Source organism: Silurus aristotelis (genome assembly GCF_946808225.1).
Source record: "Silurus aristotelis genome assembly, chromosome: 16".
NCBI classification, from domain to species: Eukaryota; Metazoa; Chordata; class Actinopteri; order Siluriformes; family Siluridae; genus Silurus; species Silurus aristotelis.
The window spans coordinates 12,271,493-12,296,405 of NC_139589.1; the positions used below are offsets into that span (position 1 = coordinate 12,271,493).

Consider the following 24,913-nt stretch of genomic DNA (forward strand, 5'->3'; position numbering starts at 1 on the left):
AAGAGAGACAGAAATGCTGGTTGGGAGCCTTTTAGCGTCCTCACGTTTCCCGCTTCACTGATTCATTTCTTATTTGTAAGTAAAGCAAGTGAACTTGTCTTGTGACACTGAGGTTTTTCCAGTCATATTTCTTTCCCAAACAAAAAATGTGGACACGTGTATTACCAAAGTATACCATTTTCATCCCAGCAAAAATCCTGGGAAAAAAACCAACTATATCTAATTTTATATTAGATTGCTTGTGAAGCTTGTGGATCAGGTGAGAAAGCTGTGGTTCTGCGTTTCCTTTGTGTTTAGTCTACCAGGACTGAGCAGCTCTAGAACAGAATCAACATGCATGTGTGCCAAAAACATCATTCCCTAATATGGCGCAATCGGGAAAAAAATGCAAGGCTAAAAAGATCTTCAAATCTAAGAAAGTTGAAAAAGAAAAAAAATTGAAGCAAAAAAAAAGTGACCAATAAACAGTATTTAATAAAAAAATATTATTACATGGGAATATTACATGAACATTGACACTCACTTTCAATGATAAGTAGCTATGCTTTTGAAATCAAAGCTTCTTCCTTATGCTTTTTATAACCTTTCGGGTAATTTGTAGAGTAGCAGGGATACCATACGCACATTACAAAATACCTGCGTTACCAATTATATGGACGTTAAACTTAAAACACAGGATTCATGTGGGAAATCTTAAAGGGCTCAACAATAAGTGATTCAAGCCGTATAAAAGATGACCTGACCGACATAAAATTCTTATGAAAACCTCTTAAAAGTTATATCTTCAGCCAGAATAAACAATAATCCAGCTCCGCATATGAATATATCTGCTGTAAAACTGGAACTGCAACCCTAACAGTGACATCAGCAATAAGCATAGCTGTGGAAACTTTATCATTACTGTCTCTTCTGTCAGTTAGGTGTTACTTCTGTTCTCCTTTGAATTTTCCACCTATATTTGTTTTCCACACAGCATGAGCATCAGCTTAAAGAAGCATGAAGAAGAAACACATGCGATGCCGTCCCCTCGCCGATTTCGAGTCGTCTCATTTAGAAGGGTTTACAATTTACTATGATGTGGGGGGAGCCGCATCGTTACAACGTTTTAACGTTACAGGACCGAGTGGTCCGAGAGTCTGAGACCACTGGTGAAAATTTTGACAACTTGAATGGCAAGTAGAAGCTTTCACATGAATTTCGACATTTGTGCAAAAAAGTACAATCCCTTTTAAGATCGAATCAGTCCGAGTCTCGTCTGAACACGTCCTTCGATAGAAGAGATTAGAAAGTAGTATGTTGAACATTTACTTTCTTTGTTTTAAACCTTTTGTTTATTTCTAATTCGAAATCAATTCCGCTTTGGGACGCCACCGTTTATTTTAAAAAGGTCCATAACCCGTGTTTAGTTGTGTTTATTCACGAAAACATGGTGGATGATGAAAGGGTGGTGGAAGAACAGGCATACAAAAAAAACAACAACAACCATTTCAGCAGCCACAAAAACCACAACAACGTTTACTCAGTTTTCTGTAAACTTGCCAATTTCCCGGCCGTGGAGCCGTTGTAAACAATTTCTGGTTGTACGTTTTTTGGGTTTTTTTTCGAGCAGACTCACCAGTGTATTACACTACATCATGCTCTCGATTCAATCTGATCTTTAGCCCGTAGCATTTTAAGGAATTGTGGTTTTGTTCCACAAATTTGAGAGGCGCGTCAAATAGAGCGCTCCGCAAAGAACAGTGGGAAGCGATTGGAGCGGCTATAACCACAGACGTGAACTAATCCGCTGCTTGATCTGGGCAACCATAAACTAGGATTAAGAGAAATATGACAGGAGTGTAATATGAAGTGCATTTTACCTCACAGTTCATCTGCATTGCTGTCATGTGACATGCGCTCTTTGTTTCGGTCCGAATGCTATGCTAAAAATCTTGGTATCAGAAAGCCTGCCAAATTCTCATTTTATTTACACCATAACTGGTTACCATAGATATTTACAGCTCAACAGAGCAGAGCCAATTCATTTCTGTTTTTACGAGGTGGGGTTGGAAACCCACCCAACATCCCTGCTCTGTCACTAGCACTCATCTCACGTGCTTTTGTGTAGGCTCCGTCATCTCAGTGACAATACATCCTCTCAGTGTGCATAAATAACATTCTAGACATCAAAATTGGTTTAAAGGTAAAGTTCAATATTTCAAATCTGATTAGGCTTTTATACTAGTTTAGTGCTTCTCCGGTAGCTAATCGAATTTTGCTTGCCAGTTCTTTGGCTTATTGGAATTTAAGAGATTAGTCATTGCTTACTCAATGTCCATGCAGAGGAATCATATTACTGAGTGACCACAAAGCAAATAAGCCAAACTGTCCACTCACCTGGAAAGGAATGTGGGTTGGGTGACCCTCGCTTCAGGCACTTGGAACACAGTATATGTACAGAATAATGGAGACTAGGCCATTCCTGCAGGAGAACATTTAGCTCCTCTACCAGTGGAGTAATCGCTTGCCAAGCCGTCCAGATATTTGGCAAAGACGCGTGACTAGAAATGGCGAGGGTCTCCGGGTGCAGTCTGGTTCGAGACTGCCGGTAGTTCACCATCACAGGCACTTTACCCCGGTAGGCAAAGATGTAATCCTTACCATCGCTACGTTGCACCACGTGGCTATTGATTTGCACGCTGAACCGTGCAAAAAGTCCAGGGGGGATAAGAAATGGAAAACTATACTCAATCTTCAACTGTTCCAACGAGAAAAACTGCCCAGCGACCGATGAGCCACCATTGTGCCAGGGTTCAGTGTTGGGCTCCTCACTGCTGACCAGGCTGGGGAATTTGTAAACCACAGGAGCTCCGTTTAGTGGTTTGCTCCTAGGTTTGTTCATGCAGTAGCAAACTCCCATCTTTTCAAGCAGCTCCATAATAAGGTGCAAATCCTGATGCGTCTGCACAAGAGGTTTGAGGAGCTGGCGGATGATGTTGGTGGGCAGCAGACCGTGCAGCAGGAAACTTTCCACGTGATGCTGGATTTGGGACGGAGTAACGTTCTCTTCGGTGTCACTTTCAGCCTGTAATTTTTCCAGCATGGCGGTAAGGTCCTTCTGAAAGAAAACGTTCAAGACGGCAATGAACCGTGGCAGGTTGTGGAAGACAAATTCTTTAAGTGTTACGCTGTCCTCGAAATACAGCAGTTTTCCACTCTCGTGTAAATAGGACAGTGCACTTTGCAGACGGTCTTCCGTCAGTCCTGCTTGCAAGCCCAGGCGAGCAGAGTCCCACCATGACAGCCACAGGTCCTGCGGCTTAAAATGGAGCTCCTCGAGCATCTGCCACGACTTCGGCAGTACTCTGTGAAGGTTGGGGAAGATCTCACGGTGATCAGCGACAGACATGAGCTTCTCCTTTAAGCGCTGGATATTTTGCATCGTGACACAGCTGGCACAAAACACCGGGGACAGGATCTGCAGTCGATTGTTTAGCATGTACTGCAGCTGGGCTTTTTTCCGTCTCAAGTTCCTGTCGGAGACGCCGTAAAAAAGCACGTGCGGACTTGACGCCCTGACATCGTAGTCCAGCTCGGACGCTTCGTCCACCTGCTTAGCAAATGTTCGCAGACCCTCTGTGTCTCTCTTTTCCTGCAGAGAGATCTGCCGGTGGATATCCAAGCACTTTTCCTCCAGTTCCGCCTCAGTACAGAGGTCCATGTGCGTTCCTACAACACAAACCACTGCATGAGGAACCTTGGCACTGAGCAGGTGAAGAAAATACCCTACGCTGGAGTAGAACGTCTTACACGTGTACAACTTTAAGTTCACTACCACTACGTACAGAGCGCCTGGCGAGAGGAAAAAAGGTTTGATGAGCTCATAATTCTGCTTCCCTGATAAGTCATACACGATGAACGTAAGACTACGGTGAGCGTCTGCTACCCAGTTCGTCACGTCGATGCCTCTACCACCAGTTATTGTCTTGGCGTCTAACGGTTTGTTTACAATGCACTGCCTGAGCTTAGTTTTCCCTGCGTTTGTCTGGCCCATCAAAACTAGTTTGAGTCTTGGTTTCACAGCAGTCTGGGCATGGGCGAGCTCCTTCTGATAGGCAGCGATATATGGGATGCCCTTCATGCACACCTCATAGGGAGGTTGTATCAGAGGATTGTCCTTAACTTTCCAAATATTAACTTTGGCGAGTTTTCCGAAATTGTCTGGCAGGATGGCAATTTGGTTACCCTGTAAAACCAGCTCCTCCAGTTTCTCAAGCTCCACTATGGAGCCTGGGAGAAACGTTATTCTATTATTGTCCAGCCACAAATTGGCGAGGTTACACAGCCGACCAAGTTCGTCTGGAAGGAACGACAACCTATTTCTGCTCAAATACAGCTCCTCTAAGCTCGTGATTGTGAGAATAACCTGAGGAAACTCTTCAAAGGCGTTGGACGACAGATTGAGCATTTTCAGCTTTTGCATTTTTCCGAACGAGTGTGGCAGAGCTGCGAGAGCATTGTTATCGAGCATCAAGCTCTCCAGGTTCTGCAGATCGCAGAAGGTTTCGGGTAAGGACGAAACGTGCGTGCCGCTGAGCCACAAAATCTTGAGCGACTGCAGCATCGTAATATTGCCTGGCAAACCCTCTAGTTTATTCCCTGAACAATCGAGTTCTTCCAAATCGCTGAGGGCGAGGAGCTCCGGCGGGAAATTTTGGAGCTTGTTATGATCTACGTCTAGTGTCCTGAGCTTCTTGAGCTGTGTGAAGGACCTGGGGAAATCATGAAGATCGTTAAAGCTGACATCGACCTCCTCGAGGGCCTGCAACGTCCCAATTTGGGAAGGCAGGTATTGGATCTTGTTGTGGCTCACACAGAGCTTTTTCAGGCCCTTCAAATGCTCGATGTCCTCAGAGAAATGGTTCAGGCAGTTGTGACTGACATCCAGTTCGGTCAAGTGACTGAGCTGGAATACCGGAGAGGGCACGGAGGTGAACTTGTTCCTGCGCAGGATGAGGATGCGAAGCTTGGTCAGAGTGGAGCCCAGACCCTCGGGAAGCTCTTGGAGAGAATTATTGCCCAGGTTGAGAACTTCGATTTCCTTAATGTCGTCAGGTAAGGTGATTTTCTGGCTGTTGTTGGTGCTCAGAGTGAGCTGGCGCAGGTTGCTCCTCAGTTTTCTGGAGCGTAACGCTGCGTCTCGCCATATCCTTGCCGTCCTCAGATTAGTCTCATTCTCAGCCATTGCGTCGATTTGCAAATCGCGGTCCAATTTTTACCCCGGCAGCATCGCGGCCCTTTTGTTCGCCCTTCTCTCTCCAGCACTCCGCACGTTCACAAGCACAGCTGTAAGATCCGCTACTCCACCTCGGGACAAAAACCGCTCAGTCGCACCCGAACGCCTCGGCGGTGTCTCCCACATCCTCTTTATCTGCGCCATCGGAGGGAAAAACACAGACAAACCTGATCTTCAAATGGTCCCAGAACCAGTCCGGGTTTCAATCCGGACTGTTCTCCCCGCAGCGCCAGCGGTTTCCCGGGTACCGCGGCATCAATCCGAATCCAACCGGAGACCAAAGCCGAATAAATAAAACGCACACTCCGGCGTGTTCGCTCCTCTCCCTCCTCACGTCCCCGCCCGAAATCCCCACTGCGTGCAAAACAGGGTTGCCAGATCAAATTTTTATCATTAATAAAAAATATTAAATAATTATACAAATTTGACTCATTTATTTATACTTATATTTGTTGCACATTACTTCTACGTTGTTTCTTTTATTTTAATTCTATAAAAAGTATATTTTATACACTTTTTTCAACTATTTACATAGTTATTACTATTTGCTCATTGTATTTATAATGAATATTTGTTATTTAACATCACACCGTAAAGCATTATTATTATTATTATTATTATTATTATTATTATTATTATTATACACTTCTGTGTAACTGGGTTTAATGTCAGGTGTGGAATTAGTGTGATTAAAATATAGCGTTCAAATATACGAATCTGGCAACCGGCTGGGCAACCAGCGCAAAGCCAACAAGCGTCACGATCCCACCTTCCCGGAGTAATGTGACGTCATCGTTCATCTTACTGGAAACTTGTATTGTGTTGATTTATACAATAAATAAATCTACAATGTGGATCAATGTTAGACACCGGCTAAATAAATTGTAGTTGTTGTTGTACTAAACTACAGTCAAATAATTAGAGTTTTTGAACAACAGAATCTAAACAGTTGAAAAAATCATTTAAAAAAAAGATAAAGAAAGATAAAACTGGCTGAAATACAGGATCCTTTCTCCAAATGCCTTTACTAAATTAGTGTTTACAAATATAATCCCATAAATGAAAAAATGGTGATCTTTTAAAGTTTCATATCTTTGGTTTGAAGAACATAATTAGACCTTACAGGACCTTTATTGTATGTGTGGAACTGAAATTGTACCTGCTGTACATTCCAGCTGCAGTAAAATATGTCCTGAAAGAGTATGTAAGCCTTTTGTTTGTTCGTTTGTTCAAAGTTCTAATATAAAATATATAAAGATAGGCCACAATGCAGAGTTAAAGATATCTGGAGACAAAATGAAAAACCAGAGCTGAAAGTGGTTAGGAAAAACAAAATGTCATGAGGAAGAAACCCATAAGAGGAACCAGAACCAAAAGGGAACACATCCTGTTCTGACTGATGCCAGATGGTGTGACTGTAAATCAGTACACTATACAGGTGGTGAACAGAAGCAAGTTCTGAGTGTGAGCTGGGATGAGCAGCACAGGACCGGTCCCAGCATCAGCCCTACACCATACTGTACATAAAAGTGGGGGGAAGTGAAACAAGAAAACAATATTAACATAATCTAATACGACTAATACAGTTTTCTCTGCTTCTGAATTTGAGGCTGATTTTAGCTCTAACCGCATTCTAACCAATTCTCAGCTCTCTTCCAGATGTTCTGTAATGTTTTAGTGCAGCAGGCTCCCTCTGCTGGCCAAGAGGGGACCTGTTTTAAAAAATTACAGAAAGAAATGGACAACAGATTGCATTAATCTAGGCAACTATTATTATTATTATTATTATTATTATTATTATTATTATTATAGAGCTACAAGGGTAATGCATATAACATAGATATATAGTGCATCCGGAAAGTATTCACAGCGTTTCACTTTTTCCACATTTTATGTTACTGTATAATTTCAAAATGGTTTAAATTAATTATTTTCCTCAAACTTCTACAAACAATACCCCTCAATGACAACGTGAAAGAAGTGTGTTTGAAATCTTTGCAAATTTATTACAAATATAAAACTAAATAAAATCACATGTACATAAGTATTCACAGCCTTTGCTCAATACTTTGCTGAAGCACCATCACCACCAATTAGAGACTCAAGTCTCTTTGAGTATGATCATCTCCAGAGATGATCGATCTGGTTCAAGTGTGAGCTCTGGCTGGCCCACTCAAGGAAATTCACAGAGTCATCTCATAGCCACTCCTTTGTTATCTTGGCTGTGTGCTTAGGGTCGCCCCAGTCTGAGATCCAGAATACCCTGGAGCAGGGTTTCATCAAGGATGTCTTCTGTGCATTGCTGTATTCATATTTCCCTCGATCCTGACTAGTCTCCCAGTGACTGCCACTGAAAAAACATCCCCAGAGCACAATGCCGCCGCCACCACCATGCTTCATTGTAGGGATGGTTTTGGCCCGGTTATATGGGGTGCCTGGTTTTCTCAAGAGATTATGCTGTTCATTCAGGCCATAGAGTTCACTTTTTGTTTCTCATGGTCCAAGAGTCCTACAGGTGCCTTTTACTGAAGAGTGGATTCTGTCTGGCCACTCTACCATACAGGCTTGATTGGTGGAGTACTGCAGATGTCCAATCAACTTTTTAGGAAAATAATGAATTTAATACATTTTGATATAAAGCAGAAACAACAAAATGCAGAAAAAGCTAAACACTTAATACTTTCCGGATACACTGTAAATACTACTTAAGCATTGTACAAACTATATAAACAGATCATTACACACTTGCTTTTAAAGATGTTTGGCTCAGTAAAACACTTTCAACATGAGTTTAATAATTATTACCAAAAAAAATCTATCAAAGGTCATTACAATTCAATTCATTACAACAGTATAAATGTGAAGTTTATTTTTATGCAAATTTAGTGCTACAAGCTAGGCACACCTAATATTCATCTAATATTCAGCTCTGCCTTCACACCTTAAACAGGCTACACCTCTCAGCTTAATGTCACTAAAACAAGTGCTGAAGAAGAAAGATGTAAATGTTTTCATGGTGCCTCAAGTCTGTTTAAAATGCTGAATGACGCAGAGTCTTCAGCTGCACAATGCTAAACTGGCATCTATACACTTGCATTACTATTAGCCTAAAAAGTTCAGTATAAAACGTGTAAAAAAACAAAGAAAAAAAACAATGCTTGGAGTATATTCAGAGTAAATGGGGAAAATTGTATGAATAAATTTAAATTCATTAATACAATATGTACATAACCAATTAACTACTGAAATGCAAATTTAATGGCACTTTATTGACCAAAAAAAAAAAGGCCATTGTTTTTAAATAACTCAAAGTTTGTTTACTGCTAAAGCATAAAAGAAAATGGGAATGTAATTTTCAAAAAGACTGAAAAATTCTGCACAGTATAAACACAGATTTTGGATTTGGTTTGGTCGTTTTAATAATATGCACAAATCGATAATTAAGAAAGAACCATTTTTAATCAAATTGGATGAATTAGAAAAAGGTCCTAGACGCCGGCACGAGGCAGTTTGTTTGTTCTCTCACTTATAAAAGAGCTGAATACTGAATTAGTCCCTGCTTTTGGGGTACTGAGGAGGTGCCGCTCCTTCTAACACTGCTGTACTGGACACGTTCTGTAGCATGCCTTCATGCAGACGCTCGTTCACTCGCAGCCGACAGCCGTCTTTCAGCATGCGGATGGCGACGCGGGCGATGTTGCGCGAGTCGTCGAGGCCGCAGTGCGGTCGGCCCTCGTACTCCATGCCAAGATTCTCCAGCATGCAGTTCAGCTTCGTCTGGGTTCGAGCCACCTAAAGGGGGACACAATATGAACTGTATTACTGAATATTAACTGTAGAACTTCAACACATTTTGTTATCTCCGATTTTAAAATTCTGACAGCTCAGATACATTTTTTTATTTCAGCCGTGAGAAAACTAGGGCCCGTTGGATTCTTTAATCCGGGGAGCTTTTGGAAAATTGTCATAATATATCATTGTCATAATCCTTTTTCCAGCTAAACCTTTTTTTTTTGTTGGTGCTGCATTGAATTTCTCCAAATGGGGAGTTTTTGGAAGAAGAATGGCCAGGCCCATCTGTCAAATTATAAAACCCATCCCGATTTCATACGTATGCTTCAGATAAAGGAAACAAATTTCCCATATTACAACAGGTCTTACATACTGTATTTATTACATTTTATTCAAACAAAAGGTGAATAATTCATTAAAGCAAATACCAGACTGTACCTTGTAATAGTTTCCATATGACTTTCTGATGTTGATCCAGTTTCTGGCAAACAGTGGATATCGCATTCGACTCTGTCGGCATTGAGTATAAAGGAATTTACTCATATCCCAAGATCTGTGGAAAGAACAAACAAACTTTCATCCAGAAATCTGATCTAATCATTCTGTCTCCATCATAAACCCCATCTCAACTACAGTAAGACATTAATTTATCAGTTTTTCCTCACAGTCGGCTGTGGTGTTAACAAAACTTGGGACTTATTTCTTCATTGTTTTCATCTCACCGAGACAACATTAATATCTGCTTTAACCAGTTCAAGTAAACTATCATCATAATAACTCTAGCTTTTTTACTTACCCGAGTCATCTACAGTCTTAAGATTCAGTGTACACAGAGATACAATGTGTGTTCATGCTGTACTGTATACACACACACACACACACACACACACACACACACACACACACACACACACACACACACACACACACACACACACACACACACACACACACACACACACAATCTCACAAAAGTGACTACACCCCACACATTTCAGCAACCATTTTATTATAAGTTCTTAATGGACAACACTAGAGAAATTAAACTGGAATATGTTAGAGTAATCAATGTGCAGTTTGTACAGCAGTACAAATTTACTGTCCTCAACAATAACTCAGTAACTCAACATGCAGCCATAATTGTCTAAATAGCTGGCAACAAAAGTGAGTACACCCTAAGTGAACATGTCAAAACTGTGTCCAAAATGTTAATATTATCTGTGAGCACCATTGTTATCCATCACTGCCTTAATCCTCCTGGGCATGGGGTTCACCAGAGCTGCACAGGTTGTTCCTGGGATCCGTAATGACATCACGGAGCTGCTGGATGTTAGACACATGGCGCTTCACCTTCCGCTTGAGAATGCCCCACTGGTGCTCAACAGGGTTCAGGTCTAAAAACATACTTGGCTACTCAATCAGCTTCACCTTCAGCTTCCTCAGCAGGACAGTTGTCATCTTGGTGGTGTATTTCGGATTGTTATTTTGTTGGAAAACTGCCGTTTGGTCCAGTTTCTGAAGGGAGGGGCATCAGGTTCTGCACCAAAATGTCACAGTACGTGTTGGAATCCATGTTTCCCTCAATGAACTGCAGCTCCCCAGTACCAGCAGCACTCATGCAGCCCCAGACCATGATGCTACCACCACCATGCTTGACTGTATGCAAGACACAATCGTCTTGGTTCTCCTCACCAGAGCATCGCCACAAATGCTCGATACCATCTGAGCCAAACAAGTTTATCTTATTCTCATTAGACCACAGGACATGGTTCCAGTAATTCATGCTCTTGGACAGGTTGTCTTCAGCAAACTGTTCGGAGACTTTCTTGTGAGCAGCTTCAAAAGAGGCTTCCTTGTGGGATGATGGCTATGCAAACAGACTTGTTGCAGTGCGCAGCGTATGGTCTGAGCACTGACAAGTGGACCTTCTGCTTGTGCAACCTCTAAAGCAATGCTGCAGCACTCATGCGTCTGTTTTTTAAAGCCAGTTTCTGCAACTGACATACAGCTGGAGGACTCAACTTCTTGGATGGACCCTTGTGAGGCCTGTTCCATGTGAAACCCATCTTGGTAAACCTCTGTATGACCCTGGCCACTGTACTGTAACTCAGTTTCAGGGTCTTACAGATCTTCTTATAGCCTCAGCCATCTTTGTGGAGATCAACAATTCTAATTCTAATAGTTCTTTGCCATGAGGGGCCATGTTTAATTTAGGGATACATGTGGGCACACTTGAAGATAGTTGCACATGATTTAAGTCACATGACCAGGACATTTTGTATGTGAAGTCTTAATACAGGTATATGGTAGTGGTAGAAAATCAAATTGCTATTACACTATGCTATTACATATTACAATTACAATACATTACATATATTCCATATATAATTACCTGATTATTTATATTATTGTATTTATATAATACAGTAATCCTGTTTATCGTGATTTTTTTTTTTTTATTGTTTAAGCCGTAAATCATCCTCCCACACATTTTAAACACACACACACACACACACACACACAGAGAACATACATGCAAGAATATAGCGAGATGAATTGTGTAAATGCATAGACATACAGTACACTGTATCACATTTATAGTGAGGACGTGTACTGTACAGTACACGGTTCTGTAGTAGCCTACCTAGTTTCTTGCTTGTTTATTGGTTGAAGTGTACTATGACGTCAAAAAAGAAGCTGCGTTGAAGATGCACGTCACCGCGTTTTTTACTTTTAATGGCTAAACCTGGTGACGTACGTGTCAGCAAACACTTCAACCAATAAACAATTATTAATGCTACTCATTTCTCATGGTATGGTGCTTACTGTACTGTTGCATTTTCGTTTCTTTTAGTTCTATCCGCACGAGACCGGGAAAATCAGCAAAATGTAACAAATGAGTTATGTGGAAAATGCAATTCCGCGATTCCGGGGCGAGAGGTTCAAACCGCGGTAAGGCAGGGGACTACTGTACTTTCTTATCTCACCCAAGCAATAAAGGAAAAAGAAACATTAAACACATGTGTCCTTACCCATCTGTTAGGAGAGTGTATTTGTACTTGGTGCCCAGCTCTTTCTCCTGCAGCCAGGCCACTACACGGCGAAAAACAGAGGGGAACGGATCTGCCTCATCCACCATTTTCTGAAAGAGAAATAATAAAAAAATAAGGATGAAACTGGGACCTAATCGAGTCTTATACAGAGATAGCTCCACAATGTGCTAGTAGCATGAAGTGATAGATTTTTCACGCTCGTACCTGTGTTATTCCTGTAAGCTCCACACAGAAATCTGAAAGCTGCGGATTCAACTTGGGCTTCACATACTCCTGAAATGAATCGACCTACAAGCCGATGTAAAACACAGTCGAAACTCAAAAGGCATTCCGTTAAACAGCTATATGGACAAAAGTTTGTGGACACAAGATCATAAGTTTTGTATGCTAATGCCTCTGAAGACATCCTGTAAAACTGTGTGACATACTTTTTGCTAACAATTTTGAAAAGAAAAAAAAAAAAGAAATGAAATGTCAGGTGTTTCAATACTCCAGAGTGTATTTTAGTGCATTAGTCCATTTGCATTTTTATTAGTTTCTAGAAGAAAACAAACTAATGCAAAAAAAATAAAAACATCTTTACAGAAGCAAAATTCCCCTTGGTGATTAATACTGTACATACATCTACTTATATATTATTATAAATAAATAGATAAATAAATAAATAAATAAATAAATAAATAAATAAATAAATTAACAAATAAATAAATGGTTTACTAAAATAATATATAAATTAAGGGTCTATTTAAGGGTTATATAATCTATTGATTCAACTTTTATTACATGATTAGATATATTACTGTTATTAGATAGATGTTCATTCAGAAATTCAACTTCACTAGTGCAGAAATGTGAGCATCTTCCCTCACCAACTCACAATCTCCAAAGTGTGCGTGTCGATAAGGACCATGGGGAACTCGATGATTTCGTGGACAAAGTTTCTCGGGTTGCTCTCCTCGCACGTAGCCTCGAAGTCCACCACACAGATGTAGTCGTAATACGAGTCGTCAGCGCCGAGCGATGCGGACTGCTTCAGCTTCTGCTTCTTATAATAGCTCTTAAGACGCTTCTTCAGCACATCTTTAACACCTCTAACAAAACCACACACAAATACATACATGCACAGACATGTAAAGCTGGGTGATGCTGGTTGATGCATAGGAATAAAATACCGTGTGTATGTATATATATATATTAATGTTTTTCTTCGATTTCCATTCGTCTACTACACAATTCCCCGTGTACGAGTTGTTCCTATAGCAGCGATACCATTTTAAAAGAAGTAAATGAATACCAACCTGTAAAATGTAGATACACTCCCACCAGACTTGCTGTTACTCAACAGCTATTGATGGTTGAAGGTGTTATAAACGGTATAAACAAAGGTTTGTGGAAACCTGACTATTAGATTCATGTGCTTTATGAACATCTCATTCCACATTCGCTGTTATAATAACCTCCACTCTTCTGGGAAGATGTTCCACTAGATTTTGGATTGTGCATGTGGAGATCTGTGCTCATTCAGCCACAGGGGCTTCAGTAAAGGTGTTCGGTACGGTTGAGATCAGAGCTCTATAGCAGGCAACTCAAGATCTTAAACTCCAACCCATGTAAACCGTATGTTTCTGGTGCCGGCTTTGTGCACAGGGACATTGGGTTTTGGGTCTTCTAGTTCAAGTGAAGGAAACCTCATGCTACCACATCCAAAGACATCCTATACAATTGTCTGCTATGAAGTATGTGTACTATGTAGTTAACAGTTTTGAGAAGGAACAAATATGGCTGGAAAAATCAGGTGTCCCAATACGTTTATCCATATAGTTTTCTGTACATGTTTCAGGTAGATATACAGTTACTGCTGCCGCTTACAGTTCAGTGCAGGTATGGTCCCCATCCGCCCTGTCCACTAACAAACAGAGACCCCCAATAGATTTAATGATGGTAAAAAAGCTGTTCTTACCTGGTGTCCAGCTTGAGCTCTGCACATTTAGCACGCAGCTCCTCTCTGTTCATGCGGTTGATGGCGCCATTAGCCAGCGAGATCTCTTTATATATCGGATCGCTGAAATCCACATGTGCTGTGGTTTCTGCACAGGGATCCTTTTTCTGCTCTTGCTGTATGTAAGAGGGGAAATTATATGTTTAAAGCCTCGTTAAATGGTGTAGTGTATAGAAAGAAGGTTGAAAGCTGTTAAGGATTTGAGAAGATTAATCAAATAAGCAGCTACAACACTGAGGATATTAATTATGTTGTACTTGTTAACCTTAATAGCTATTCCAAACCACACACAGCCCACTAGGCAGACCCCGTCCACCAGCGCCACCTGTAGCGTTCGCTTAAACACAGCGCTTTCTTTTGTTTTTATTATAGAAACAATGTTTTTCATAACAATGTCTATTATTGAAAGCACTATAGATATCAAACAGAATTTTTTTTCATTTTCACGTACCGAGGTGGGGCGAGTGCCACTTGCAATAATGTGCATATTGAATTACTAATTTTACACACGAAATTATTTAATTATTGTGTATATACTGGAAAAGTAACTCGACATAATGCAGAAACAGTGCAAGCTCCATTTATCGACACATTGAAAAAAACTGATAACACGGAAAGAAATAGTCTTATTAAAAAAAATAAAAAATAAAAACACCACCATGCAGATCGCTAAAGTCATATATCTAGTCTATAAATGGTTTTTTTTGTTTGTTTGTTTGTTTTTTATTTTAGGATGTAGTTCACCCAAACATGAGAAATGTTTTAGGTGTGTGTGCTATATCCAGGTCCATGTTTTCTAATTCTATATAAATTCTAACACAATTAAATATTCAGATGAACATTGTGGCCACTGGACACTCAATAACGGCTTTATAGATCAGACCAGATCACATGTTATAGTAACAGACTTTAGTTACAGAGTTTGAAGGAAATCTTTACCAGGACTGGTACAGAAAGTGGTTGATTCAGTGGTCAGATGTCAAAAGTATCTGAGAAATGAAAGATGTCAAACTAGATATAGAAACTGGGATCTTTCCTGAAGCCACTTTTAAGTCTCCAAATTCTTTTTTGTCTAATTATGTTTAGTGTACCTGTTATCTCTACAATCCACTGTATATATTTTTTATTATAATAAATTTTAGATGTTAATGGTAAACTAAATATTTATGGAAGTCTTAAGAAACCATACATTATAATATTTTCTTCTTTCTTATTCTCATTATCTCAGCATAAGTTGTTTTTTCAGTCTTGTTGATCGCGATCTAATTTTCTCGTATTCTCAATGTAATAAAAAGATGTTTATTCGTGATAAACATCATTTTCTCGTGATCTTGACAAACATTGTTTGCTCGTGATCAGCATTTGTGTGTATTCGGCATAAGAGCGTGTTCTAGAAGGAGCATTATAGATAATAACCAGCGTCAGCTGCCTCAGATGGTTATGATTATGAATATACAGAAAATAAACACTGCTCACGAGAAAACAATGTTTATGTCTCTACTAATCAGACTTTTTTTATATATATATATTTTCTTGGATCTTTAGTAAAAAAATCACACACATGGAATACGAAAAAAACCTTGAATAGAATGAATGAATTATTTTCATACACTGAAAGATGTTTGTATATCCTGACCTGTAAAAAAAATTTTTAATACACCCGCTTTAATTGCCAACCACAGTTGGAGAAATGTCGCTGGTTCCACATGGATTTGTTATGAATATATAGAAAAAAAATAATCACTGCTCACGAGGTGACAATGTTTCTGTCGCGATCACGAGAAAATTAAGTCGTGATCACGAGAAAACTTCCGTAGGACTAAAATCACGTTAGATCAATTTTCTGAAGGATTGTTTCTGTGTTTGATTGTTTCTGTAAGGTCCGGAAACACGACCTAGGACCGGTGATTGAGGATTTCTGCTCTAAAGCCTGATGTTCGCGCTGAAATCATGCTGTTTGACAGGAACTCACGTTGCTGTTGCGGTCCTGCTCAGTGCCACACTCCTGCACTGCGGCCTGCAGCAGAACTTCCCCTCTGTCTCCCTCCATCACAGCGCCGCCATGCCTCTGTCCCACACCTGCTCCTGCCAACACACAGCACACACCACCCTCAAAAAACTGTCTATAACTGTCACTGCACCATCACCTTCTATACCAACATCTCTCCTTCTTTACTCTCACTGTACCTGAAATAAAAAACCGGGGAGAGAAAACAGACGCCGACTATCCTGCCAGAGCGCTCACTCCAGGGCCGCCATTAGTAACCGGAAGTGCTCGGTTTCTTCTTTCAAATTAAAAACCATAAAGACTCTATACACTATAGATAAATACACTAAATAAACAAATAAATAAATAAATAACATTATTGTTATTATTATTATTATTATTATTAGCTGCTGTAATAGTAGCAGTAATGGTAATATTAGTTTTTCTATATCCCTGTACTAAATGCAAATGTCCTGCCCAAACCTGCTTTTATTATTATTATTTTTTTATTATTATTATTATTATTATTACACACACACACACACACACACACACACACACACACACACACACACACACAATATAATATAATATAATTAGTCAAATAAAATTTTTAGAGAAACGCCTTTCTGAGTGAAGCCATTACTCACCGGAAATAAAGCCTTCTTTGTATTTTTTTAATAAAAGCCCTTAATGTTAAACGATATATTTAACAGTAAAGGCTACTTACATGTATTATTACATTTATACTGATTTTTAGTTTCTAGACTGTATAACAGGTTATAAAATATTATGACTATTTATCTCTTTATTACGAGTGATTATCCTGCTGTGGCTGATTCTACCAGTTTATATTTGTATGTTTCTCAGCAGTAGTTGACAGCAACCTTCAGAGTTTAGGATCAGATCTATTCAAACACCAGTTCATCTTATTCTATTTATTTACTTTACATGTTCTCTTAAATGTATTTACTTAAGGTGTGAAGTTTACACCTTTAATTTACACAGATACTATTGAAAAGATATTTATCCAAGATGGTCCATCACATCACCATGTAGATTCCCTGCACAGGTTAAACCCCCTTGAAACTGATGTTTTTCTGTTACAAAATGTTTTGTCCAGTGTTAAAAATGTGTGTTTTGTAAAGAAAATGTCCATAAATAAAGGTCTGTATACATCTGATCATAATCATCTGATTCAAGTGTCTTTTAAACATCTCATTCCACATTTGCTGCTCTTCTTTTTCTGCACATCTTCTGAGTGTTCTTGTGGAGATTTATACCCATTTAGCCACAAGGGTGTTAGTCAAATCAGGTACTCATGTAGGTTGAGGAGGCCTGGGGTGCAGTCAGAGTTCACTCATTTCAAAAGGTGTTTAAAAGGGTTGAGGTCAGAACTCTCAAGATCTTTCACTCCAAATCATGTAAATCTTACCTTCATGGAGCTGGCTTTGTGCACAGGGGGTCAACTGAAAGGAAATGTTCATGCTGCCACATCAAAAGACATCTTGTACAATTGTGTGCCTCAGACTTTATAGGAATAGTTTAGAGTAAGACCACATATGGCTGGAAAAGGCAGGTGTCCCAATACTTTTGTCAGTATATTACATGTGTACATTTCTGCTAACTACATCTTTACTAAACTGAATGCAAACTAAGTTCATGAAAATCAGTTGATTTTTGGGATTGCACCGATTCCAAATAACTTTCTTGAGCACTTGATTACATTAGAACTACAACTCTTTATTCAACAGCAGTGACTTAAAACACTAAAAAGCAATAACTGAACATCCCCAAACACTTACAAAACAATTGTACAAGGTGAGGTGTGCAGAAAAAAACAAATAAATTTAACATTCACCCACATAATAAAGGAACAAAAACCTGATAAAAATGACAAAACGGTGGCATAAAACACTGCTCCTGGAATCCAAGTCCAAGTGAAATAGTTTCTTAAAAGTGATGACGCTATGGGTTAATGCCTAAAATTAGATTTTTAGAAATTAAAGTTTAGAAAGTTTAGAAAGGCTGGGTTTCTTTCGAATGTAGTAACAAAACTTCATAACACCGACCCAAGTGGCCATTTACATTTCATGATCACATAACACTTTGCATAACAAGTCCACAAAATAACACAAATAAACATACAAACATGGCTTTGAATATTTCGAACATTATTAGTTTATAGCTTCACATTCGGACGGTTTTGACTGTGGTTGGCAATAAAAACGGGTCAGGATATACAAACATCTTTCAGCGTATGAAAATAATTGATTGATTCTAGTCAAGATTTCTCTCGTATTCCACGTGTGTGCTTTTCTACTAAAGATCCGACATTTTCCAGTGATCGCTTGATTGAACAGTCCTTGTTGTTGCACAAACAGTAGCAGCAAACTAAACTCCATCCCACAGAAGCACAGACATTTCGCATGTTTGTACGGTGCATGCGATTCGAACATGGAGGGTGGTTCAGTTTTGTCCTGAAAAGAAAAAAGTCGGATCAGTAGAGACATGTTTGACTTACTTGATTAAAGGAAGCGTATGGCTAGCGGTTTAGCAGAGTGCAAAAAAGCATGGTGTCTTAATCGCTCATTTTTTCCTGAGAACAGCTTCATAAAATAAAAATAAGCGTAAGTAACCATGCAGTAGTTTTGAGACATGCAGATGCCATGATGCTGAACTAGTGGCCATTTGCTTCCATTACTTCTTAAACTCAGTTCCAGTGCAAAACTACAGACACAAGCTTGACAGGAAACTTGTCCTCACTGGCTGACTATATTGTGAGGCGGGGGAAATTGTCTAGATTAAATATTTTGCACAAAATATTCCTTTAATGTAAAACAGTCACTTCCTTCGAGGTCTATGCTAGATGAAGGTCGCTTGACACGTGAGTCAATAATAAGGGCAGAGGTCCTCGTACCCGGTGAATATGCCGTTCGAGCACCGAGGGCTGCCAAATGGATCAAAGTAAACCTCCCCCTCACTGCAACGCTGATGTCCGCTGCTTGCGTCGCTCAGGCCGGTTTTCTTCAGAGCAGCGTTGATGATTTTATAGTTCTGGCCCTGGTTGCTGTCCCAGTACGTGTTCCCGTTTGCCTCGTAAAACACAGCGAACTCGGCGTGCTCCAGTGGCTCCAGCCGGGCCGGTAGATTCACCTCGAACGAGAAGGTGTCCCACTCAGAGCCCACGTACGTATCCTTGACATACTGGCAGTCAACATCGGTGTGGCTCTTCCACGTGTCGAACGTGATGCGCACCTTCACAGCCTTTTCGTAGGACACGTTTTTGACCTTGATCGTCCCCGCTATGGCCTTGTCCTTTAGGACGCAGTGCTCGAGGCAGACCGAGTCTTGCTCTAGCCGCTGGCGAAACTGCAGGTAATCTGCACTCGGCTGCTTGAAGTCCAGCAGCAGCTTGTCGTCCTCCTCCGAAACATTAAATGCAGAAGCGAACAGCTGCTGGATGCTGAGCGGGATATCGATGGGGTCGTCAAACTCGGAGAAAATTTTCACCACGGCGAGGGCCAGGCCCTTGTGGTCAGCAAAGGTCACCTGCTTTTTGGCCTTTCTGTGTTCCTGCTGCCGGGGCTCGAGCTGCTGCGGAGGAGGAGAGTGGAAGCTGAACTGAGCAACCGGACTCGTGTGCAGACACGGACGCAGGGGCATCTTGCACTTTGCAGACATCCTGTTCTGGAAGTCATCGTTCGACAGATAAAGCGGCATCGCCAGTTCAACTGGCATGATGGAACGGTCCTAAACACTTCGGGGGGAAACAAAGGGATTCGTGAAGATCGTTTTAAAAAAAATTATTTACAAAATAGAAAAATATGCACAATTAATTGTTTGTTTACAAAATACACATTTGTTACTATGTACATATTCTTTAATCTTATATTTAAAAAAAAAAATTTAAACACTGATTTATTTATTTTTTTACTCTCTAAAACAAAACCAACCCTGTTTGCTGTTTACCATTCATGTCAAGTTTATAAATCCAACTAAATATAAAATAAATAAAATAAATATAATATAAATAATTAAACAAAAATGTATATTTCACCTCTAAGTCTACCCTGAGAAATGTTTGGCAACTATACTTACTGAAGTACTAAAAGTTGTGCATGTTCAGATTGTGACAAAGCAAAAGGTTCTCATATCAATAAACTTACCTCTATATATTTTTCTTAAACATTCTGTAAAAACACACGCTTTGGATTTCCTCTACAGTAGTTGTGAAACAAAGCTACACTTTCCTTCCCCAAAAAATATTTAGCATACACACATACCAAAAAGTTTAATCTCTGAGGCCGGATTTTGATCGAATGCAGACTTAATAATTAAATCGGCCAAATGGTTCCGATAAGGTTCAGCAGGAAAGCACGGAACAGACACACTAAATAAACACAAAACAGAAAGAAGGCCAGAGATAAGGAATAGATCAGGGGTTGTCAAATCTTATCTGTAAAGGTCCGGTGGCTGCAGGTTTCTGTTCCAATCAATCAGAAACCATGTGTGATTCCACGTGTTTGATCAGTTGGGTTTCTGTTGATCTTTTTTTAATTAGCATTTTACAGGGGACGAGGTCTGTGAAGAAGGTGTTCACTTTAATAGCAACTGCCTGTTAAACGCTGACCACATCAATTCTGTTAACCCGAAGGAGCTGGTTAAGATGTAAAGATGGTGGTTAAGATTTTGGACTTTGGATCAGAAGGTTATAAGTTCAAACCTCATCACCACCAAGCTGTGACTGCTGGGGCCTTTAGCACGACCCTTAACTCCTCAGTTGTATAAATGAGGTTTGAATAACAGCATCTGCCATATGCAATAAATGTGAAAGTAAACTTGAAAAGCGTCATCTGACATGGCAGGATGTACAGAGTTGAGAAGAAACATGGAGACTGTTGTAGCCACATTAAAAGGCTAACAAATATAATATTAGTAGCTTCAGAAGTGTTTGGAAATGCATTCCTATAAAAACTAAATATGCTTTCAAAACACTTAATATGAAAACATTTACTGTAACACAACAGTGCCAGGATCATGGCATATATATTATTCTGTCCACGGGCATTGTTGATTAGTTTTCTGTAAAAGCAGTTCTTGACAATGGTGTAACTGCAGATCACAGCTTTATAGTAATACACTCAGTTGAATACGTCATTGTGACTCTAGTCGTTTAACAGTGATGGAATGAGTTCTTGTAATAATGTGCTTTCACACCTCGAAGTGTTAAATGGAAAAACGACTACTTCACAAAAGCGTGTGTTGGGTTTAAATGTGTTGAAACACAAGATGAGAAAAAGTTGACTGAACTGCATTTATACAATTACAGACCAGAGTATTGGCTTACTATAGAGATCAGCAAACATTTCTTCAAAAATTAAATTGCAATTGAGAGATCTAATATATATATATATATATATATATATATATATATATATATATATATATATCCTAATTGCGCGCGCGTGCGTGTGTGTGTGTGAGAGAGAGCGAGCGATGTAGACAGATATAAAAAAAAAAAAAAAAACCTGGTAAACTAAAGGCAAGTGCATTAAAACTCGAAATAGAAATATGTTAAATATTTAACGTTATATCTTTAAGTTATATCTTCTCAGCTCTTAAATGCGTCTCCAGGGCTTCTGCTGCGCGCGCCTCAGTGCAATCCGCCATCTCAGACGCAGGGCCACTATTAATGAAACGGGCGGGGCTAAAGCCCAGAGCTCCTCCCACTCCTAAATCAGTTGACCAATAGAAAAAATGTAGGTGAACGACTTCTAAGACACGCCCCCGATTTAAAAGCCTGTAAAGAAATACTGAAGAAAAAAACCACGTGAAAGCCAGGAATACATAAATAAAATAAAATGTAACCAATAAGATAAAAAAAAAAAAAAATTACGGGATGTTCTTACTGCTTGCATTCGAAACATTTTGTTTTTAATTTTTGATGTCCTTTGCGTTTGATTTAATTAAATTATTTCTAACTTTCGCAAATAAATTAACTCCATAACTTTAGAGCGGTAGTGACTTTTAGATGAGCTCCATTACAGTTCAATACATGTAGAAATCCTGAGCACGATCAGAGAAGGTGAACACTAACTACAGGATTATCGCTAACGTTAGCCGGTTAGCTTGTTCCCAAGCTCCTCGCTATTGTCTGGGTTGTTCCTGTAGTTCAATTTCAGTCCGAAATGTTAATTCAGTGTTTGCAGTTCAGTGTAGTAAACCGACACTCCGGGCTGAAAACAGCTGTAACTGTATAAATGTGGTGCTTTTTCTGAGCTCCGCGTCTCTGACAGACAAAAAAAAACGCATTTTTTACTCTGACAGTCTAAAACGCTATTGTAAGAGAGTCCACGTGTTTTTCCTACTTCGAAGTGTGAAAGCATATCATTACAACCTGGAAATGACAACGACCACATCCAAACCCCCCCTGTGCACAGAATCAACCTTATATCTTTACCTGATCCCAAACCCTAACACTGAAGACTCCTTCCATTACTGTTAAATCTCATAATGATGTATTCAACTGATTGTATTTTCATTTGAGAAACACTTCAAACTGAAAGATCCAAATGGCTATAAATCCGTCGCCAGGTCTTTAATTATAGCCTGACAAAACCTTGGGCGATTCATACTGCTTACTGGGACTGCTAGGGAAAAAAATGAGTTATATAAAGGCTGCCTATAAGCAGACCTACATATCTGAAATCATCAAACGCTTCCATAGAGTTTAAGGTCATTTCACCTTGGAGGTAGTGTGTGTTTGTGCTGTTCACTAAACAGTCATGTCCTTAACGCTAATGTGAAAGTACACATTAAGGTAAGGTTTTGAAAAAAGAAGCATTGGTGAAGACAGACCTCAGGGTCTCCAGATATCCTCATCATTAGATCCTCATCACTCTCATCATTATATCCTCATCAACCGCAACAAGCTGGAATATCGACCGAAGATGCGCCAGTAACACGATTCTATGTATGGATAATGAAAGAAAAGAAACCTTTAACCACTAGCTTCCAATAAAGCAGGATGAAGTTAGAAATAAAGCTAAAGCCCATCTATTACATGCCATCTGCAAGAAGTTCTAATCTCTCCTACAGATCAGTCTCTCTCAGATCGGATTCAAATTCGACGACATTTGTAAATAACATGGTGAAAACCCAAACCGGAAGTTCGGCGCGTTTGTGTTTCTTTACACCCAAAACAAAACAGTAGAAACTAATTTACTATTAAATGCAAATGAACGCAGGGAACTTTACGAGTGAGCAGTGCGGACCACAGCCGCTGATTCATTCCTTCCATCAGTCAGGACGTTTTGTGAAATGAATGAAAACAAAGAACGAAGCTCTTGCTTACCTTGCTTGCAGCATTTAAAAAGCGGAAGCACCTGAGCGACCATCCGCCAAACGCATATTGATTGACGAACACTGGCTCGGTGCAGAGGCTTGAATAACACAGACCTGTGCTTACAGTTGGTCGGCTTTCCCTTTGGGAAGAATGGGTATCACTCAGTGTTCACGTGGACTCGCTACATTAGCCAATCATATCGCAGGACAGCCGCATGGGGAAAAAGTGGGGAAAGGGGTGGGGGGTCATGATCACGTGCCAATCGAATGCCCTAACTAACTTACTAAATAATTAACTAAGTTTGCCTATGTCCAAAATGTATTTACAAATAAAACAGCACATTTAAAAACGGATTGTGCTTATAATTACTAGCTCCAACATTGCTGTGAAATTTAGTCCTTTCATATTAATTACCTAAAAGAAAGCAACTACTGAATGTAGCTATTCAGAAATGGGATCCTATGTAAGGAACATGGGTTTTTGTGTGTCTGTGGCTTTTAAAGCGCTGCAGTGGCTGAGCTGCTTTACTGGATGATTACGGATGTCATATGTATAAATCAGTTGTTCATAGTGTACTAATAGCATTTATCAACATACATACGGTGACGAAAAGAAAAAGTTTGAAATCTAAATAAATTTTTTGAACCTATGAAAACCATTTATACATGACTGCACAAAAAGATTGAAGCAAAATTTGATATACACAGTCGAATGTAACAGGCTTATTTGTTTGTTTTGCATAGGATTAGCATATAGAACAAAATATGGTTGACTAGCATCTATGCTAATGTGTTCAAATTAATAATTTGCCATTCACTATTAATATCATCCAATATTAATATTAACATGTGACATTCTGAAGTATGTTCTACTTATATTAAAGCTAAAGTGTAAAAGCTGTTGTCAATGATGCAAAATAAGGTGATAAATGTTTCTATGCGTTTGTGTGTCATACGGAGCCAGAAATCCCACCAGCAAATCTGTTTGCCAACCTTTACAAATTGTCAATTGTGAAGATAAATGTAGATTTATATGCTATGTTAGCAAACACAAAAATAAGTCTAGTGCAAAATTAAAGAAGCTTCAGACACCAAACGTGTCCTGGCTTATTATCCACATGTAGATTGGGGGCAGGGAATGGTTTAGAGTTTGGGGGTGGGGTTGGTGGTGGTGTTGGTGGTGGTGTTGGTTATTGTGTCCAATTTAGTTTGATCAAAAACCCAAATGTAAATGCAAGAGTACCCATACAAAAGTGCTGATCTTGTAATGTCATCAGAGAAGCGCGCTAACTACATGTTAACCTCTCTTTTCATGAATAGCTATTGTCACTCTGATTGACAGTGGACAGAGAAAAGCCGCCTTTCCCACACACAGAGCAGGACCGTTATACTCTGCTGGAATCCTAACCCCCTATGGCATTGACAGGATTTGCTTCAACCCCCAGCGAGCAAGACAGGGG

General features: G+C 39.7%; 3 protein-coding genes and 3 long non-coding RNA genes across 9 annotated transcripts in view; 1 reads left to right on the forward strand and 5 right to left on the reverse strand.

Moving 5' to 3' along the window:
* Window positions 1-5,626, reverse strand: part of mfhas1 (multifunctional ROCO family signaling regulator 1) — a 31,261-nt gene extending 25,635 nt beyond the window's left edge. The window contains exon 1 of the mRNA XM_083565057.1: window positions 2,377-5,626. Coding sequence (XP_083421183.1) covers window positions 2,377-5,224 — 2,848 coding nt within the window. The 5' untranslated portion in view covers window positions 5,225-5,626. The remainder of the gene's footprint in view (window positions 1-2,376) is intronic.
* A 655-nt stretch (window positions 5,627-6,281) lies between these two features.
* Window positions 6,282-6,989, reverse strand: LOC310739395. The gene is made up of 2 exons (XR_014537374.1): window positions 6,914-6,989; window positions 6,282-6,782 (listed from the first exon to the last, which is right to left on the reverse strand). It is a non-coding gene; the product is annotated as an uncharacterized lncRNA (long non-coding RNA).
* Window positions 6,990-7,880: 891 nt separating this feature from the next.
* Window positions 7,881-8,580, forward strand: LOC310739399. Its single transcript, XR_014537378.1, has 2 exons — window positions 7,881-8,405; window positions 8,440-8,580. It is a non-coding gene; the product is annotated as an uncharacterized lncRNA (long non-coding RNA).
* eri1 (exoribonuclease 1) lies at window positions 8,524-16,452 on the reverse strand. Of its 3 annotated transcripts, none has more exons than XM_083565261.1 (8): window positions 16,307-16,452; window positions 16,092-16,204; window positions 14,081-14,235; window positions 12,998-13,211; window positions 12,325-12,408; window positions 12,100-12,209; window positions 9,506-9,620; window positions 8,524-9,067 (listed from the first exon to the last, which is right to left on the reverse strand). In XM_083565261.1, exons 2-8 carry the CDS (start codon window positions 16,167-16,169, stop codon window positions 8,825-8,827), a joined length of 999 nt encoding a protein of 332 aa, XP_083421387.1. In that variant the 5' UTR covers window positions 16,170-16,204; window positions 16,307-16,452; the 3' UTR covers window positions 8,524-8,824. The 3 variants fall into 3 exon arrangements, with proteins under 3 accessions (XP_083421387.1, XP_083421388.1, XP_083421389.1); XM_083565262.1 differs by having other exon boundaries at window positions 16,092-16,198; window positions 16,307-16,446; XM_083565263.1 differs by lacking the exon at window positions 16,307-16,452 and having other exon boundaries at window positions 14,081-14,231; window positions 16,082-16,204.
* On the reverse strand, window positions 9,628-11,699 carry LOC310739401. The gene is made up of 3 exons (XR_014537380.1): window positions 11,584-11,699; window positions 10,008-11,298; window positions 9,628-9,925 (listed from the first exon to the last, which is right to left on the reverse strand). It is a non-coding gene; the product is annotated as an uncharacterized lncRNA (long non-coding RNA).
* Window positions 16,453-17,828: 1,376 nt separating the features above from the next.
* ppp1r3b (protein phosphatase 1, regulatory subunit 3B) lies at window positions 17,829-23,641 on the reverse strand. Of its 2 annotated transcripts, XM_083565272.1 has the most exons (3): window positions 23,464-23,641; window positions 20,393-20,499; window positions 17,829-19,866 (listed from the first exon to the last, which is right to left on the reverse strand). In XM_083565272.1, the coding sequence occupies exon 3, from the start codon at window positions 19,845-19,847 to the stop codon at window positions 18,999-19,001; it is 849 nt and encodes a 282-aa protein (XP_083421398.1). In that variant the 5' UTR covers window positions 19,848-19,866; window positions 20,393-20,499; window positions 23,464-23,641; the 3' UTR covers window positions 17,829-18,998. The 2 variants fall into 2 exon arrangements, with proteins under 2 accessions (XP_083421398.1, XP_083421399.1); XM_083565273.1 differs by lacking the exon at window positions 20,393-20,499.
* Between the last annotated feature and the right edge of the window lie 1,272 nt (window positions 23,642-24,913).

What these genes read in the sequence shown, in the direction of transcription:
- ppp1r3b (XM_083565273.1), bottom strand. Translation starts at nt 19,847, where the DNA reads ATGCCAGTTGAACTGGCGATGCCGCTTTATCTGTCGAACGATGACTTC.
- eri1 (XM_083565261.1), bottom strand. Translation starts at nt 16,169, where the DNA reads ATGGAGGGAGACAGAGGGGAAGTTCTGCTGCAGGCCGCAGTGCAGGAG. An exon ending in ACACGCACACTTTGGAGATT is followed by an intron (nt 12,409 to 12,997) that starts GTGAGTTGGTGA and finishes ATCGGCTTGTAG; the next exon opens with GTCGATTCATTTCAGGAGTA. An exon ending in TACACTCTCCTAACAGATGG is followed by an intron (nt 9,621 to 12,099) that starts GTAAGGACACAT and finishes TTCTTTCCACAG; the next exon opens with ATCTTGGGATATGAGTAAAT.